This window comes from Dromiciops gliroides, chromosome 5 (genome assembly GCF_019393635.1).
Source record: "Dromiciops gliroides isolate mDroGli1 chromosome 5, mDroGli1.pri, whole genome shotgun sequence".
Lineage (NCBI taxonomy): Eukaryota > Metazoa > Chordata > Mammalia > Microbiotheria > Microbiotheriidae > Dromiciops > Dromiciops gliroides.
Window position 1 is genome coordinate 7,906,994 of NC_057865.1, and position 20,034 is coordinate 7,927,027.

The 20,034-nt window shown below is 36.8% G+C and overlaps 1 protein-coding gene across 1 annotated transcript in view; it reads right to left on the reverse strand.

The window, feature by feature from the left end:
* AGMO (alkylglycerol monooxygenase) overlaps positions 1–20,034 on the reverse strand; it is a 367,408-nt gene that overhangs the window by 162,248 nt on the left and 185,126 nt on the right. Inside the window, exons 7-10 of the mRNA XM_043969423.1 lie at positions 19,009–19,074; positions 18,827–18,906; positions 11,910–12,044; positions 8,997–9,113 (exon numbers count right to left, since the gene is read on the reverse strand). Coding sequence (XP_043825358.1) covers positions 8,997–9,113; positions 11,910–12,044; positions 18,827–18,906; positions 19,009–19,074 — 398 coding nt within the window. The remainder of the gene's footprint in view (positions 1–8,996; positions 9,114–11,909; positions 12,045–18,826; positions 18,907–19,008; positions 19,075–20,034) is intronic.

The window sequence follows — 20,034 nt, forward strand, 5'->3', positions numbered from 1 at the left end:
AATCCGGCCTCAGATACTTGACTTTACTTGCTGTGTGACACTGGGCAAGTCACTTAACCCCAATTGCCTCACCAAAAAAAAAAAAAAAAAGAAAGAAAAGAAAGAAAGAAATTCAATTTTTTAAATGTTGATATGTTTTTTTTCCAAGTAATTAAGGACATTTTTATTGAAATATATATACAAAAGTTCCTTTACTTACTTTATTTTTATATAAATATGGTCCTGCTACCTAAATCAAGTAAAAACAAGACAAAGAAAATATAATATAATTTCTTTTTTAAATTTCTAAAATGTATAAGTAGGAAATTGTTTTTCTTTTATATGATTATGTACATGTATCTAAAATCAGTATAATTACTTTCAATTGAGAAAGGAAAAAAATCTTCCTTATAATGAACATTGGTAAAGATACTTCAACATTATCAGATAAAACACTAGAAATGTTATTTCTAATAATAAGAAAAGAAAGTTAAATAAATACTAAATGGGAGACCAAATCACTCCTACTTTCAGATGAGATATAACTGTGATTTTAAAACTCTAGACAATTATTTTTGTTGGTCGTAGTGTTATTGATGCTGCTGCTGCTCAGATTCAGTAAAAGTATAGCTTACACAATAAACCCACAGAATAGCAAAATAAACCAACAGATTAAAGATTTTTATTGTGGAATGAATTTGTCAGGAATGAGAGGGTACCCCACTCAATTTTTATGTCCTCAAAGCACATCATCACTTAACACTTCCCTTGGTCAATCTATTCACTTGGCTTGATCATAGCATACTTTGTAGCAGTGTGAACCAGAGCTGGGGGGGGAGAGAGGGAGTCAGGGGATGATCTGGAGTTGTATGTATTTTGCATAAGTATAACATACATGTCATATTCATACCTTGAAAAGCAGCCATGGACCCTCAATTAAATTGATTCATATATTTAACTCCCTAGGCTTTTCTTTAAAGAAAGGATAAAAGTATTCTATGAAACCTAAGATGTAAATTTCCTTTCTGTGTGTGTGTGTGTGTGTGTGTGTGTGTGTGTGTGTGTCTTTGACTTAGGAACTTTTATTTAGAACATCTGGGACAACTTGTTACCACACTCATCTGCACACCATGCTGGGGTGTTTTCATGGCACAGAGGGATGGGTTCCTCAGTGTTTGGGAATCATTTGTCCCAGATCCTCTTTTAGCTCTAGCCAAATATCCCAATTGCTAATGCTTGGGCATTCTCATCTGCTGAGATTGTGAGAGAACTGATTAGTTTGAGGTTTTTAAAGCGAATGGTGATGGAGGTTGTGCTAATGATACCCCACTCAGAGCATTTGGTGTCAGGGCTCATTCAACAGCCAGGATGACTAAAGGGCTGGCCAGTATATGCTGTAACCATGGGATGAGAGACTGAGAGATTTATAGCTGTACAGCCCTTTATAGGCTATGTTGTTCAACACCCTCATTTTTGTAGATAGGGAAACTTATGGGCATAGGTGTGACATGCTTTTTCTAAAGTCACACAGTAACTGAATTGGGATTTTAACCCATTTCCGGAGACTCCAGAGCCAATACTTATCATGCTGGACTATGAAGGATCTTGTATCGTGCAGAGAGGTGTCATTATTGGGACAATACTGGCTCTGGTGAAAAGCCTTCTTAGATTCAAATTCCACCTGCCATGGAGTTAATGAAGGTTTCATATGTATAGGGCTATGCAATCTTGTTGAAATCCTGTGGAAACTTTTTTTGACCATCAGCTCAAGCATTTAAATATTATAAAAGAGCAGAGCCAAGATGGTGGAGGAAAGGCTGTTAATCCTCCAAGCTCTCAATAAACCCATCCACACACTCTAAAATAATGCCATAAGACAACCACATAAGAACAGAGTAAGACTGTTTTCCAGCAAAAGACAGCAACTGGGATCACCTGCTGTTTGGGCTGAGAGAGATGCTCAGCATTGGGTAGACCCAGCCAGAAATAGACCTCACCTCCAGGGCATCAGAGTCTTTGGCACCGATGGCTTCTTCTGAGGCTTGGCCCGTGATCTTGTGAAAGGGTTCAGAAGTTGGCCAGAGTGAAGGGGCTGCTATCTCTGCTGGAGTTGGGGCAAACTGCCCTGATTCTGAATCAGTGGACTGAATCAAATGGTAGGGGCCCAATGGGGGAATGTCATAAGCATGCCTAGCTTCCATCACAGAGAATCATATTTCAATCAGACATCTGCTTCCAGGTTGAGATGAGTAAGCAGAGAAAGCAGCAGACAAGAGATGGATTCTTTGGGGGAAAGACAGACCAGAATACACCCTTAGAACAATATAATAAGTCAAAGCTCCAACTTCCAAAGCTTCCAAGAAAAATATGAATTGGTCTCAGGCCATGGAAGAGCTCAAAAGGGACTTTGAAAAGAAAGTAGGAGAGATAGAAGGAAGATTTCGAGAGGTGGAGGAAAGAATGGAAAGAGAAATGAGAGCAATGCAGGATAATCATGAGAAAAAAGTCAACAGCTTGAAAAGCCAAAAGGAAAACAAGATACAAAAGGTCTCTGAAGAAAATAATTGCCTAAGAATTAGGACTGAACAAATGGAAGCTAGTGGCTTTATGAGAAAGCAAGACAGAGTAAAGCAAATCCAAATGACTAAAAAATAAAGGCCAATATAAAATATCTCCTTGGAAAAACAGTTGACCTGGAAAATAGATCCAGATGAGATAATTTGAAAATAATTGGACTACATGAAAACCATGATCAAAGTAAGAGTTTAGATATCATCTTTCAAGAAACTGTCGGGGAAAATTCTAGAAGCAGAAGGTAAAATAGAAATTGAAAGAATCCAACAATCACTTTCTGAAAGAGATCCCAAAGGGAAAACTTCCAGTAACATTATAGCCAAATTCCAGAGATCCCAGGTCAAGAAGAAAATATTGCAAGCAACTAGAAAATAAGAATTTAAATACTGTGGAGGTACACTCAGGATAACCCAAGGTCTAGCAGCATCTACATTAAAGGACCAGAGAGCATGGGATATGATATCCTGGAGGGCAAAGGAACTGGGACTACGGACAAAAATCACCTAGTCAGCAAAACTTATTATATTCTTTCAGGGGGGAAAAAATGAATGTTCAATGAAAAAGAAGACCTTCAGGCATTCCTTATGAAAAGACCTGAACTGAATAGAACACTTGACTTTTAAATACAAGAACCTAGAGAAGCATAAAATGGTAAACAGGAAAAAGAAATCATGAGGGATATTAAAAGTTTAAATTCTTTACATTCTTACATGGGAAGATAATACTTTTTTTTTTTTTTGGTGAGGCAATTGGGGTTAAGTGACTTGCCCAGGATCACACAACTAGTAATTGTTAAGTGTCCGAGGCTGGGTTTGAACTCAGCTCCTCCTGAATCCAGGGCCAGTTCTCAATAATACTTCTAACTCATAAGAAATTCCTCAGTATTAGGGCAGCTGGAAAGAATATATAGAGACAGAGTGCACAGGTGTGAATTGAATATGAAGCGATGATATCTGTAAAGCATTTATTTTTTGTTTATCCTTGTCTTTTGTGGGGCAGGAAGGGTGGGGTGGCTTATGTCTACAGTCATATTTGGGCTTCCTGGGTCCAGGGCCAGTGCTTTGTCCACTGTGTCACCTAGATGATCAATGATGAAATCTTTAAAATATAGTTAAGGGGTAATAGGAATGCACTGGAAGAAAGGAAAAGGGAGAGGTGGAAGGTGGTAAAGTAGCTTATGTAAATGAAACAAGACAAAGCTTATGGAGTGGAGGGGAAGATGGGGAAGGACCAGGGGAGGGAGTGAGCCTTACTCTCTTCAGGATTGTCTCATAGACGGAATAACACACACTCAAGTGGATATAGTAATATATTGTGGCACGGGGGGACATCTAGAACATGCAGTGGATAAAGCACCAGCCCTGGATTCAGGAGAACCTGAGTTCAAATCCAACCTTAGATACTTGCACTTACTAGCTGTGTGATCCTGGCAAGTCACTTAACCCCAATTGCCTCAACAACAATAACAACAACAACATAGATAGATAGATAGATAGATAGATAGATAGATAGATAGATAGATAGATAGATAGATAGATAGATAGAGATAGATAGAGATAGATAGATATAGATACAGATACACACACACACATATGGTATGAAAGAATGTTGGAGGGGAACAAGATAAGAGGGGAGGAGAGGTGAAGGACGGGAGGGAAGATTGGGGGAGGGTGCAATAAGAAGCCAAACACTTTTGAGGAGGGATAGGATGAAGGAAGATAAGAAATAGAGTAAATATCAAGGGCAAAGAATAAGATGGAGGGTAATACAGTTAGCCATAGTAACTGTGAAAGAAATATTGAGCAGGATGATATCAGAAGTATGTATAAAAAATACAGACCATCAACAGAGGAAGAACTTATGGTATCTGAATACAGATTGAAGTAAAATTGTATCTCTTAGCTCCTTTTTTCTAAAGTTATTTTGTCTATTTTCTTTTACATCCTAATGTGAAGATGTTTTACATAACTGCACATGTATGATTTATAGTGGATTGCTTGATTTCATATGGAGGGTCGAGGAGGCAGGGGGGAAGAAAATTGAGAACACAAAGTTTTGAAAAATCTATGTGAAAAGTAATGACTGGCAGGAGGAGTTCAGAGAAACCTGGAAAGACTTACATGAACGGATGTTCACTGACAGGAGCAGAACCAGGGGGACATTGTACATAGTAACAACAACATTGTGTGATGAACAATGGTGATAGACTTGGCTCTTTTTAGCAATACAAAGATCCAAAACAATTAAAAGAGCTTTATGATAGACAATGTTCTCAACATCCAGAAAAAAAGAAATGTGGATTATGAGTACCAATTGAAATATACTGTTTCTACTTTGGGGGTTTTTTCCCTTCTTTTTTGAGGTATTTCCCTTTTGCTCTGATTCTTCTTTCACAATATGATTAATGCAGAAATATGTTTGATGTGATTGCACATATATAACCTATATCAGATTGCTTTCTGTCTTTGGGAGGAGGGAAGGAAGGGAGGGTGGGAGAAAAATTTGGAACTAAAAATCCTATGAAAACAAATGGTGAAAGCTACCCTTATATGTAAATGGAAAATAACAAAACAATTTTATTAAAATGAAAAAATCATAACAATCATAAACTTAGGAGGACTTCCTATTTGTGATCCTTAATAACTTCAAGGAGTTCAGTTTATCAAAGCCACATAGGAAAAATCAAAACAAAACAAATCTAAAAACAAGTGGATGAAGAATGCCTATTATTTAAACCATGAAAGATACCCAATGGAGTTTATTTAAGGTTAAGTAGCATAGACAATCAAAATGGAAAAGGAGTTGGACCCTTCACCAAATAAAAGGAGAATAGGAAGGAAGTAACCTTTGGACAATTGCAATGTTCTATTAATAAATCCATCCTTTGCCTGAAAATAAAGGCTCTTCCCTTTAATACCAATATTCTTTCTTCCAGGGTCACTGCACAGATGTGTATTAAGGGATCACAGATCTGAGGCACAGAGGGAAGTTCTGAAGAACTGAATCAGGAGAAAACATAGAGGACAATGCATAGATGCATTGTGGGCAGGTGGCAATACTGCATAATTATACAAGATAATTGATATGAAGCATGTTATTATGCACATATATAATCAGGAGAAAAAACATATTGGTCAAATGAGAGCAAGAATTAGCCTGTCTGCTCCATTGGAATCCATACCAATTGGAAAATTAATCGATAATTAATTTATGAAATTAGTAAAGGAAAAAAGGCACACCCAATTCTTCTGGTATTTCCTAAGAAAGGCAATGATTGGCAGTGGGAAATTAGGCTGAACTCTTTGATCTTTTGGATGGTTTGTATAGGTTCCCCTTAGTAATCTTATTTCTTATTATTGTCCCTTCATTCTGGCTCCTCATGAAGTTACCATCATGACTAGAAGCTAGGGAGCTAGTTAGGGAGAAAAGAACAAGATGCAATTTTACCACAGAAAAGGATATTAGAATGACCTATAGAAATGTAGCTAGCACCCCTGCAGTAATTTTATATGAGGACATGTGTGAGACTCACATGGATTAGACAGTCACGAATGGGTCACAGTCTTCAGTGCTAAAAAGAATGGCCAAAGAGATGAGATTGTAGAACTATTGTGGTGTCAGAGTAAGAGGGAGAAAGAGTTGGCGGTGGAGTCACAAAGATCTGGATCCAAGTCCTACTGATGTGTTGCAGGGCAATTAATTCCCTTCATTTTCTATTGCTCCAGGCAGTTGACTAAAGCTCAACATTGTAGATGAACTCAGGACCTGTAGGTAGTACTTTATATTAATGCAATCTCTTAAAATATGAGATGACAGACAAAAAAGAGGTACACTGATGCCTAGGAAATATGAAAATTCTCAGAGAAAGACTTTGTGCAATAGGTGGGACGGACATGGATGAACATCACCCAGAGTGGGTTGGATGGGGGTTGCTTTGCACCATTTCAAGCGTAGCTACATTGATGAGATCATGAACCTATTAAAGTGCCATAGAGATGACTGAAACAAGAAGAAAATTAGTTTAATCATGGGAAGCTCCATATAAAAAATACATTTCCATTCAGTATAATCACTAGATCCTTTTCAATATGGAATAGAATAGCTAGGGCAATTTTTCCCTTCACTTAATGGGAGGTAGAGTGGCCATTTTCTCCTATGACTCAGCATTTCCTGAAATGTATCCCAAGTAGCCTTTCCAGCAGATGTGAACAGGGTGTGAACACAAGGGTTTTATTTAAGTTTGGGGCAAAAGTAAAACAAAACAGAAAGAAAAAGAATTGTTATTGTACCCACAGTCATCATTTTTTTTTAAGTTGACAACATGTAAATGTGCATATGTAGGTTTTGCCAATTAACCCTGAAGCAAAAATGTACCTCAACAACATTCTATCAACAAAAGACTCTAGGAAATCTTCCCATCATTTGGAATATATAGTCAGCCAGGTTTTCCTGTTTTCTGATCACAGCGTATAAGACTATTTACTATGTTTGGGTTAATATTTTATTCATAAAATTTTTCTCTATTCACTTATTTGTTTTAAGAACAAAATTAAAATACTCCTTATTTTGCATGTGAAAATTCTTTATGGCACCTCAGTTCCATAGCAGCTACAACCCTAGACTTAGAGTCAGGAAGACCATAGCTAAATAATTGTCCAAATCAGGGGGTCTTAACCTATCATCTATGAACTTGTGTTTTTCCCAATATTTTAATAACTGTAATCCAGTGTAATTGCTTTCCTCTGTACTTCTTTTTGTTTCCTAAGAAAAGGTCCATTGACTTTGCCAGACTGCCATCAAGAGGGTCTATGAGACCCAAGTTAAGAATCTTAGCTCTAAATGTTGAACTTGATCCAATAATACTTCTCTTATATTTCCTACTTCTTTCTTTTGTTATTTTATCAATATTCATAAATTCTAACACTTTAAATTACATATATCTATATTTATGTGCCAAACTATTTGCCTGAGACCCAGGATTTTGTTGATGTTTTTTTGTTTGTTTAAATTTTTAACTGTCTGTTGAACCTCTTGACTCAATGTTCTCTGACATATTACTCTCATCACTTCTCAAAGCAAATCCATCCTCTTCCTTTCTCTTTCATTGAATGGTGCTGCTAAATTCTCTGTCAATCAACAATGGATTCATTTTTGATTCATCCTTCTATCAACCCACTCCAGTTATGCCTTATGTTCCATGAATTCTCCTTCAGTATAATTCTCCCTCATGTCCTTCCACTTCAGGCTCACCATCTCTTGCCTGGATTGGTACAGTGGTGTCCTTGAATTTCATTTCATTGTCAGAGTTCTTTCTCCCTCTATTACATTTGATACCAAATCTTGCTGCCAGAGCACATTTTCAAAAGCACTCTTCTCTGATCCAAAAATGTCAAATTTGTCCATTTTCTAAAGAAGTCCAATCTACACTCTCTAGGGTTTAAGACTTCTGCCTTGAGTAAAATTTACTTTTCTATACCTATTGTTCCCATGAGCTCAAAATAGCTTACACTCTACCCAGGTGTTTTTTCTTACCTTATTCTTGTCCTAGGACAGAATTCCTTCCCAGATCGGCTCACCTAATGCTCCCTCCCCCCTTTTCATGGGACTTAAGAAACTACTTAGTCCAACTCCTTCATTTGGCAAGCAAATAAATTTGCACTCAAAGAAGTTAAGGCAAGTATCACACAGATAGTAATTGTAAGGAATCAGGATATGAACCAAAATCTTTCAGGTTCTATCTCCCACAGACTATGCACTGAGCAAAATGTCATCATCTCTGTAATACCTTCCTGATGACTCCTAGCCAGGAATAATTTCTGTCCTCTAACATGCTTGTGTTTCTTTTATTTTTATATGAATTTGATATTTTAATTGTCTGTAGCCATGTCTTTTATCCTGGATTAACTTGCAAGCTCCCCATGGGTTCTTTCCATAGTCTTCCTCATAGCTACCACAATATACAATGATCTAAAGGTGGGACAAAATGATAGTGGACCTTTCAGTAAATCTGTCTTGATGGGAATATATGACTCTATTCCTTTAAGGAAGGTACAAAGAATGAAAATTGAAATAAAATTACGCTTCTTCAAAAGTTTTATTTCCTAGTTTGAAACTTGGTTCTGCCCAATCCCAAAGGAATTTTCTAGTCAGCAGTTACGCCTAGGCTTACTAATTCATAAAAGTTCCTAAGATACCATTGGACATGGGCCCTTCCCAAAAACTACCCTTGATGACATATTCTAATCAGTGTTTTAGGGGTTCCATGTGAATTGAATTCAAATCCCTCGACATAATTTTTTTTCCCCAAGGTTGACCTAGACCCTTTTGGGGATGAATTAAATCACAGCAATAGACCTGATATAATGAGTGATCATGTCTGCTCTGGAAAACAAGGGACTAGATCATTCACCCCCTAGTTAGCTAAGCATCGGAGAATTACTTACGTCTTTGTCAGCAAATGTATCCTCATAAAACCCAAGCATCAGAGCAAACTGCATAAGGGCATACAACTGGAGTAAGCCAGACACATGGGTAGCATAAGGCACTTCTTTTCCTGTGACCTGTGACAAGAAGAGAAATGTCCTCCTGGTCAGTGAAACCCATCTTTGCTAATAGAACTATATGTTTGTACAGGCTCTCACCAAACAAGTCAGGGCCATGGATAATAGTGCTATGAGAATGGTCACTTTAAAAAAAAAGAAAAAGAAATTCCTAGTTAGAATGATCTTTTGGTGTTAGAAGTTCTAGTCCTAATTTGAACACAACCACAACAAATGTGGGGACAGTGGGTCTTCACTTCAGGCTACTGACCCATTATGTACACTTATTATGTAGACCTCTACCTGCTCCAGGGCTCTGTCTGCCATCTCCCTTCCCTACCTCCTCTCAAGCATAGGAGGTCAAAAGTTAGCAGAGCTATGAAGGCTAGCTTTGAACTCTTAGGAACAGTCCCACCATTCCCCTATTGTGACGACTCTTGATTAGGACAGGTTATCCTGTCCCTCTCCTCAAACTGAAGGGTCCAGGTCACAAGAATTTCTAGTTAAGAACAGCTTTCAAGTGCCTCATTCCCTATAGTTACAAAATGTATGGACTATACAGTCTTAACTGACATGGCCAATGATGTTCAGCTCTTCAAGGTCAGTCACTGATGGATTACATCTTAAAAACAATAAAAATCACCAAAGAACTGAGCAGAAGTTCATCCTGATCATGAAAATGAATGAGCAATGGATGGCTATGGCCAGTTATATTCTTTAACTACCTATCAATATCAACTCATTGTAAACTTTTAAATCAGACAAAGCAGAAGGTGGGATAACCAGCTACCATCAGAGAAGATAAATGGGGGCAGCAGAGGCAGGTTTTCTCCAGGAGCAGGAGGAATATGGCTACTAGCACAGCTGCATTTGAATAAGCATAAAATCTTTCAACCATGAACAGTCATATAAAATGGAATTTATGTCCAGATAAAAAGTGTTGCAATTTGAACAGGACACCAAATCTTACAGCCTAAATGTAAGCCTTGCTTTTTATTAGACACATCTTGGACTTTGCTGTGACTGATTCCTAGTCTTTACCTTTTGCCAATACTAACACATCCCCTTTCCTTCTCACTCTCACTTCTGTCTGCTCCAGCAGAGCATCTCACTGTTTCATGATTAAATATGGTTATTCCATGCCTCTCACCCACACCTAAGAAGAAACAACTCTGCCCTCTCTATTTAGGCCTGTCTCTCCTAATTGTGGAGCTAAGCAGGCCCACAGAGCTTACTCAGGTGTCATTCTACAATTCTTCTTACCCTACCAAAGTTTGAGAGGAAGAGAATCCCTAAACTTGACTATTGATTGGAATTGCATACTCGACTATTCTAGATGAACCAGTCCTTAGCGTGAATTAACTTGACCTGAATAACCTAAACAATTTCTCTACTACTAAGTAACAAGGCACTTACTAATCTTTTCTTTTCATGGTACAAGTGTTGAAATGTATACCTGACTTAGAGTGATTGTTTCTCTCCTACTCTTATTTTTTTTCCATGTCGATATTTGGAAATTTATTTTCCCAAATTACATGTAAAATAGAAATTTTGGCATCAAGTTTTTAAAACATTGTGTTCCAAATTGCCTTCTTCTCTCCCTCCTATCCCAAGAACTCAATTCAATATAAGGTATACATGAGCAGTCATGCAAAACATTTTTACATTAGCTAGGTTGTGAAAGAAAAGAGACAAAAACAAAACTTCAGATAAAGGAACTAACAAAAGTTGTGCTTCAATCTGTATTCAGATACCATCAGTTCTCTCTCTATAGATGGATTGCATTTTTCAAAAGACATTCAGAGTTGTCTTGAATCATTGCATTGCTGAAAATAACCAAGTCATTCGCAGCAGATCATCTTACAATATTACTCTATACAGCACATTTCATTTTTCATCAGCTCATGTAGGTCTTTCCAAGTTTTTTTGATAGCATCCTGCTCATCATTTTTTATAGTAAACTACATTTATATAGTACTTTAAAGAGATTTCCTTACAATAAACCCATAGGTTGATTATTGCAACAACAGTAATAGGTCACATTAATATAGTACCTTATACCTGACAAAGAATTTTCTTCACAATAGCCCAGCAAAGGGAGCAGCTAGGTGGTTCAGTGGATAAAGCACTGGCACTGGATTCAGGAAGACCTGAGTTTAAATTTGGCCTCAGAATCTTGACACTTACTAGCTGTGTGACCCTGGGCAAGTTACTTAACCCTCATTGCCCTGCCAAAAATAAACAAACAAAAAAACAAAAACATAAAACAATAGCCCAGAAAAGTATCATACATTTTGTCATCATCCTCAATCAATCAATCAATCAATCATCCTCATCATCCTCATCATACTATTCATCAATCTCATCATCCTCAATCATCCTATTTTTATTTTAAGAAAAGTCCATGTTACCTCCTTCAGGGCAAGGACTCATTTACTATCCTCTTCCTAATCCACAGTGTGAAGCATAACGACCGGATTATGAAACACTGGTTTATTACATGACACGAACATCTTAAACATTTCTCATTTCTTACACTCAGAACTAAACTGGAATTCCAAGAATCCATATCAGAATTTCTTTGTTTTATATTAACCTCACTTTGTATTCAAAAAACCAATCAAAACACTCAGAAAAAATGCTTTGAGATTTAGGAAAGACAGAGGGGAGGGGGAATAGAGATTCCAATCCAGCTCTTTCTCAGTTCCCTAATTATCCAAGTCTCCATCTTGCTCGTCTCTAATTTACAGTAAATGGCTCCTGTAGAGTTGAAAATTATTTTGCTAAAGTAAACCAGGATGTGAAAATACTCTTTACCTCAGGGATTTCCTCAAGAAGGCCAAGCCTAGGTTTGCCAGGACTCCATCCTGGTCCTTTGAATATGACAGACAACTTATTCCAGAACCCAGGTGTGATCCAAAATGTAGTCCAAATATTCTGCAAGTGATGAAGCTGTGGAGGAAGGGGAAGTATAACTTACTTTTTTCCTAGGTGAGGAAAAGTTTAAATAAATATGTAACCAAAGCATTATATTTCTTTTTACTATAACATGGAATTTGGGGTGAATGGTTCTTTCCCTTAAAGCCTTTTGACCACAACAATAAATTAAGCAGTTGAACATAAAGTGCTTTGAAGGGGAAACTTTTTGAATGAAACAATATGCATGTTAGGAAAAGGATTTTTAATGAATCCCAATTGTATTCTCTACAATGTTTTTCTAGCTCAAAAATATTTTCCTGATTATATTGAAGGGCAGAAAAAGTATTTAGGAAACCATTGTAGTGGAAAACCTTTTTGTTAAGAGATAAAACTTCCAGAAGTGTTGGCTAGCAACTTGCACTCTGGATTTCCATTACTAATGACAAAATAAATTTTCTGTTCTCTTATCCATGTGAACTTCAGAAACGAGTGACGCTGGTGGTAGTTATGGGGATAGATTCTTCAATTGGAAGTAATGTACCTATTTGGGCAGTTAGGTGGCAAAGTGCATAGAGTGCTGGGCTTGAAGTCAAGAAGATCCATCCACCTAAGTTCAAATCTGGCTTTGGACACTTACCACCAGTGTGACCCTTGCCAAGTCACTTAACCCTATTTGCTTCAGCTTTTTCATTTGTAAAATGAACTGGAGATGGAAAAGACAAGGTATTCAAATATTTATTTGGCAAGTAAACCCCAAATAGGGGTCACAAAGAGTTTTTCACACCTGAAATGACTGAACAATCAACAATATAATTCTTTAACAACTATTTACCAAAATTTATTGGGTTTTTTGTTTGGTTTGGGGTTTTTTTGCAGGGCAGTGAGGATTAAGTGATTTGCCCAGGGTCACACAGGTAGTACGTTTCAAGTGTCTGAGGACACATTTGAACTCCGATGCTCCTGAATCTAAGGCTGGTGCTTTATCCACTGTGCCACCTAGTTGCCCCTCTATTGTTGTTCTTTAAATGTTACTATATGTGGGCAACTCAATTTTGAAAATCCTGGTGAATGAAAAGTCAATCATAGAAAATCCCAATACCAGCTTAGTAGACATACTACTGGAATTCAGGAAACCCTTTACAGACATTCAGAAAATTATGGGATCCTGAAGCTGCTTCATTTCATGTTAGTTATCCTTGAAGCCATCACTAATTGATAAATTAAAACTGCTAGTCCTCAATGTTTGATTTACAGGACCATAGGGGAAGAAAAATCTAAAGAAGCTGGGAAAGTAGAACAAAGCCCCATGGATCAGGGGAAGAACCAGTGATTATAGATTTCCAGGGAAAGCTCCAGAATAGCATTCTGCCCAAAGCAAGAATGAAGAGAGGCATTAATGAAGAGAATCAATGTGTGTAGATGTGTGTGTGGTGTGTGAGAAAATAATGGGTTTGGGGACTCCCAAAGGCCCCCGCTCAAGGGCCTAAACCAGAGAGCCTTGCCTGACCTTTCTTAAGGCCAACCCAGAGTCAGGAGAATTTCAGAGGAAAGGTAGATTGACCTTGATGATTACCTACAGTAAGTTATCTCACTCAAAACCACAGCTACCTGAAAGCTTCCCCCCCCAGAGGTCCTGCCCTCTGTACTTTGACCTCAGCATGTACTGTGCCAGACCACCCTCAAGTCCATTGAACCAATGGATTAGTATGATGTTAGCCAATTAGCTTTGAGCAGTGTGGAAGGGCTGTCTCTCCTCCTGACTGCAAGTAACTTATGCTCAGAGTCTCTCTTGGCTGGGATGCTCAAGGAGGCAGGACATGGCTTACTCTCTCTTCTCTAAACTTCTAAACTTTTGGGGACATGTGCTCTATCTTTACCAATATTTAATATGCTTTAATAAATGCTTAATGTCCAAAACTGGTGCTATGGGCTCTAATTTCTAAGTAACAATATATTAGAAACCCCAGCTAAGTTCCCTAAAATGTGGGACATAGATAGGGAACCCATAAATGTTTAAATGCCACAGGTGAGGTTTCATTTAAAAGGATAAAAATATAACCTGGCTTCAGTTAAAGTGAATAAAACAGTGAGGAACGGAATTCAAATAAAACAGAGCACTATTTTTACAAAAAGAAAATAAAACTGACAGTAGCATATGCTACATGCTATAAAACTTGCTGTGAAACTCGGAAATAATGCTTTGTCCTTCTTTGGATACCTCCCAATGCCTATCTAGCATCATTCTGTTCATGTAGGAAATACTTGGTAAATAGGTGAGGAATGGAGAGAAGAAGAGATTGAGGGAAGAATGAAAGATTGGAGGGAAGGGAAGAAAGAAGGAGGAAGGAAAGGAGACAGAACAGGAAGAAAGGAGATGGAAAACACATCAGATAAGTATTGAAGGGAAGTAAGTAACAATCTAAGGTATATATTATAGTAGGCAGTTACTAAAATATTGAATATTTGAATATTCTATCAACATCTATCCCATCCTTTAGAGATCAACTGGAATCCTCTATCTTTTAACTGTCAGGACCAAATTTAATATGGGGATAGTTAATTTGGCAGCTTGCCATAATGTTGGGGTTCAGAAAATAATGAGAGACTCCTAGGTCCAAAGTTTCCTCCCTTCCAAACTTCCTTTTTTAGTTATTCCTACCAGCCTAATAAGAAAGTAAATTAACAGCCTCTTTTCCACAAACAAACCAGGTTTTATTAAAGGGAACAAAATTTACAACACAGGTGAAGTTAATAAAGCCAGGGACAACGAGAAGGGGAATAGGGGAAGAGAAAATGAATAAGTTCCCTGGCTCTAGCAAAGACTGACTCAAAACCCAAATTTGCTTCCAGCTCAGCTAGCTCAAAGAGCTCTCTCACTTACACAAACTTACCACCACCTGGGGTCTGTAGTTTCAATAAGAGTCAGCTGTGCAGTCTTTCCCAGGTTCCGGCTGAAGCTCCACACACAGCTTCTCTCTCTCCCCCCCCCTTTTTCCTCTCCCACAGGAAGGAGAGTTTCTTACCCCTGCTGAGTTTCCATTTAGTTTAACATACCCCCTGGGCTGTCCCCATTATAATTTGGCCAGGCCCATGTGGACCTAGGGGAACTACTAGAAGAGGCACAGATATTTAGTTGTTCTTTCCTATAATCTCTTCAAGTACACACCCATCTTCTCTTAGGCTTTTCAAGTTTACATCTTTTCAACCTGATCATAATGAAGCAAAGATATGGACATGGAAACCCTAAATCACAATTAATTCCTTATAAAACCTCAAATTATAATCTACATTATAGGAACAATATAAACAAAATTATTTTTTAAAACTTTTTATACAAATAAAATCAGATTTAAATACTGAGGAAATACTAATTATTCATGGGTAGACAGGGCTAAGATAATAAAAGTGACAATTTCACTCAAACTAATTTATATATTCAAAAGCATCCCAATTATGTTACCAAAAAATATTTTACTGAATTAGAGAAAATAACAACAAAATTCATTGGAATCATGTAAAGGAAGGAGGTTTAACAGTATTAGATATTAAACTATATTTTAAGGCAGTAATTATCAAATTTATCTCCTACTCACTAAGAAAAAGAAAGGCTGATCAACTGAATAAGGTAGACATACAATTTACTACAGCAAATAAACACAATAGCCTTATATTCTACAAGTATAAAGAATTAATATTTTGAAATAAGCGTTAATTATTTGACCAAAATTATTGGGAAAGCATTAGGGTAGAAAGTGGGCATAGACTAATATCTTACACCATTTACCAAGATAACATCAAATTGGATTCATGGCCTAGTTACATGCAGATATTTTGCACGAAAATTAGAAAAACATGGAACATACTACTTCTCAATATTATGGATAGGCAAATAATTTACGAATAAACAAGAGACTGAGAGCAAGGTTTGGTGTAAAATGGATAATTTCAATGACATTAAATTAAAGTGTTTTGTATAAATAAAACAAATGTATCTGTGATCTGAAGAAAAACAAAATTTGGGTGAAAATGTTATGAACAGTTTCTCAAATAAAGGTCTCATATCTATGTTTTTGTTTTTTTTTTTTTAAGTGAGGCAGTTGGGGTTAAGTGACTTGCCCAGGGTCACACAGCTAGTAAGTATTAAGTGTCTGAGGCCGGATTTGAACTCAGGTACTCCTGACTCCAGGGCCAGTGCTCTATCCACTGCGCCATCTAGCTGCCCCTCATATCTATTTTTTTTTTTTAAAAGAACTTTGTTAAGTCTCTAAGAACACAAGTTATTCCACACTTGTTATTTGGTCAAAGGATATGAACTGGCAGTTTCCCCATGAAGAAATCAAAACAATTTATACTTATATGCAAAATTCTCTAAATCACTATTGATTAGAGAAATGCAAGTCAAAACAACCTTGAGTTATTTTATACCTGAAAGATTGGTGAAAATGATAGAATGGTAAAGTGACAAATGTTGGAGAAGATGTGGAAAAAATAGGACACTAATTCATTTTTGGTGGGATTGTAAAGTGACCCAAAGATTATAGAGAGCAATCCAGATTTATACCCAAAGAGTTACTAAATTACCTATACCCTTTGACCCAGCAATACCAATACTTGGTCTATCTCCAAAGATGATTAAAGTAAAAGGCAAAGAGCCTGTATGTTCTAAAATGCTTATAGCAGATCTCTTTGTATTGGCAAAGAACCAGAAATTTCAGGGATGCCCATCAATTGGACAATGGCTAAACAAGTTGTGGTTTATTATTGTGATAGTATACTATTGTGTTAGAAGAAATGCTGAGCTCAGTAATTTTAGAAAAATATGGAAAAACTTACATGAAATATTGAAGAGTGAAGCGGCAGCAGAACCACTTTGAGCAAATATGTTATTTTATGTTTTATTATATTTTTTAGTGAGGCAATTGCGGTTAAGTGACTTGCCCAGGGTTACACAGCTAGTAAGTGTTTAGTGTCTGAGGCCAGATTTGAACTCAGGTACTCCTGACTCCAGGGCCAGTGCTTTATCCACTGCGACACCTAGCTGCCCCAAGAAAATATGTTATTTTGACTATCATAAATATTCAAATTAACTATAAAGGACATATAAGGATCCTATCTGCTTCAAGAGTAAGAAGTGATAAATGCAAGTATACATAGAATAAATTTACATGCTTGTGTGTACATAAACATATAAGACATACAAACAGAAATGTAAACATATATAATATAGAATATTTGTACATATATAAATAGAAGTGTGTATGGAATAATTATACATACATATGTAAAATTATTATATGTACTTATATACATATATTCATATTTACACACATATATTTCATACATGCACAAACACACCATTTGTGTCTAATGGTAGCCATCTCTAGAATGGGGGGAGGAAAGAAAAGAAATTGACATGATAATTTTATTGTATATTTGAAAGGAATAATAAATAATTAAATAAATAAATAATAACTATATAAATGTTAATAAATAAATAATAAATTCGCAGGTGCAGGTGCAATCATCATTTTTATTGTATTGCTATGGAATAGCTTATTTTATTCCATAAATTAAAAATAAAATAAACCCCATTCTCAAAAATTATTACTGCTCAACTACCCTGATTTCCCAATGTTTCCCTCCCTCTCTGTGAACTAAATAGTGCTTATAGGGTCCTTGAGCTGAACTTTAGGCCATCCTCATTTCTCATGTGACCACTGAGAATGTAAATGACACAATCAATCTCATCAATCTAATAGAGGGAGTTTCAGGTCAACCAAGTGTCCTTTTCTTATCCAAGTCCTCTTCCAGTTCCAATTGTTTCTGACTTTTCAACCGAAGTACATGTATTTACCGGCCCCACTCTCCTTCTTAAATTAAAATATAAGCTTATATCAATTAGGAACTGGATCATAAATTGTGTGCATGTTTTTGTTTGTTTGTTTGCTTATCTCCCAGCATCCAGAACAGGGCCTGACACATTGTTGTTCGGTTGATTTTTAGTCAGGTGTGATTCCTTTTGGGGTTTGCTTGGCAAAAATACAGGAGGATTTGCCATTTCCTTCTACAATTCATTTTCCGGATGAGGAAAATAAAAGAAGCAGGGTTAAGTGTCTTGCCCAGGGTCACACATTTAGTAAGTGTGTGAGGCCAGATTTGAATTCAAGAAGATGAGTCTTCCTGATTCCAGTTTTAGCACACTATCCACTTCACCACTTAGCTGACCCACCTGACATATAAAAGGGGCTTAACAAAAGATCGTTTATTAATTAAAATGATTCATTAGTTCAAGGCATACTGGGATGCAGGAAACCATCCAGGCCAGATTTATTTTTCAAAAATAGAGAGAATTACAGATGTTTTCAAATGAATGACAGTTATATCACCTGGTCAACTTCTTGGATATTTATATTTGAGGCAGCAATATAGAAAACAAAGAAAGTTATCCTGATAGTGCAGAAACACTGAATTCACACACTGTCTGTGATGCATACTGGTCCTCATGTTTGACTATAGGAAAACCATATGTCCCCCCTTCTCCTTCCTTCCCTCCCTCTTTTCATATCTTCCCTTCCCTTCTCCTCTCCTCTTTTCTCCTCTCTGTCTCTGTCTCTTTGTCTCTGTCTTTGTAGTCTCTGTGTGCCTGTGTATGCTGTCTGTGAATCTCTCCCTCTCCTTCTCCCTCCCTTCCTCCCCCTTCCTCCCTCCCTCTCTCCTCTCATCTCCTCTCCTCTCCCAGAAAAGAATTAATAAATGCTTGTTGATTTGACTTGGCTGTGTTCATGCCCCCAAAATGAAAAAAAAATTGAGCATACCTGTACTTGAAGTGGTTCAAAGGTGTTAATGGGGTGGGTGAGGCCATATGAAACCTTTTCATTTTCTGCTTCAAATGTTCCTGGAAGAGAGATTTAAAAAGTAAAACTTCAGAAACCATTCACTACATTTGTGCTAATTAGAACACTAATTTGCTTGCTTGATTTCCACTAATGTTACTTACCAAAAATTCTATCCCAAATAATAAGGGTGCCAGCAAAATTTTTGTCTATGCAATAACGGTTTCTTCCTAAGAGAAAAACAAAATAAAAACAAAACAAAACAAAAATATAACTCCTGAAGAACTGACAACAAAATTTAAATGAATCAACAGCTAACCTGCCCTAATACTGAGAAAGTTCTTTTAAATTAGAAGTATCATTTCCCCACGTAGGAATGTAAACACTTTAATCTGTTAACATCCCTCATGATTTATTTTTCCTGTTTACCTTTTTATACTTCTGTAAGTTTTGTATTTGACAGTCAAATTTTCTATTCAGTTCAGGTTTTTTCATCAAGAATAACTGAAAGTCCTGTCTTTCATTGAAGTCCCATTTTTCCCCTGAAAGATTACACTGATTTGCTGGGTAGGTGATTCTTGGTTTTAATCCCAGTTCCTTTGCCCTCCAGAATATCATATCATATATTCCATGATCTCTGGTCCTTTAATGTAGAAACTGCTAGATATTTGGTTATGCTGACTGTAGCTCCACAGTACTTGAATTACTTATTTATAGCTGCTTGCAATATTTTCTCCTTTACCTGGGATCTCTGGAATTTGGCTATGATATTCCTGGAAGTTTTCATTTTTGGATCTCTTTCAGGATGTGATAGATGGATTCTTTCCATTTCTATTTTACCTTCTTCTTCTAGAATATCAGGGCAATTTTCCCTCGCAATTTCTTGGAAGGTGATGTCTTAGCTCATTTTTTGATAATGGTTTTGAGGTAGTCCATTGATTTGCAAATTATCTCTCCTTCATCTATTTTCCAGGTCAGCCATTTTTCCAAGGAGATATTTCATACTGCCCTCTATTTTTTATTCATTTGGATTTGCTTTATTGAGTCTTGATTTATCATAATCATCAGCTTCTCTTTGTTTTATCCTAATTCTTAAGCAATGATTTTATTCAGAGAACTTTTGTATCTCCTCTTCCATTTGGCCAATTTGCCTTTCCAAGCTATTGACTTTTTTTTTTCATGATGCTCCT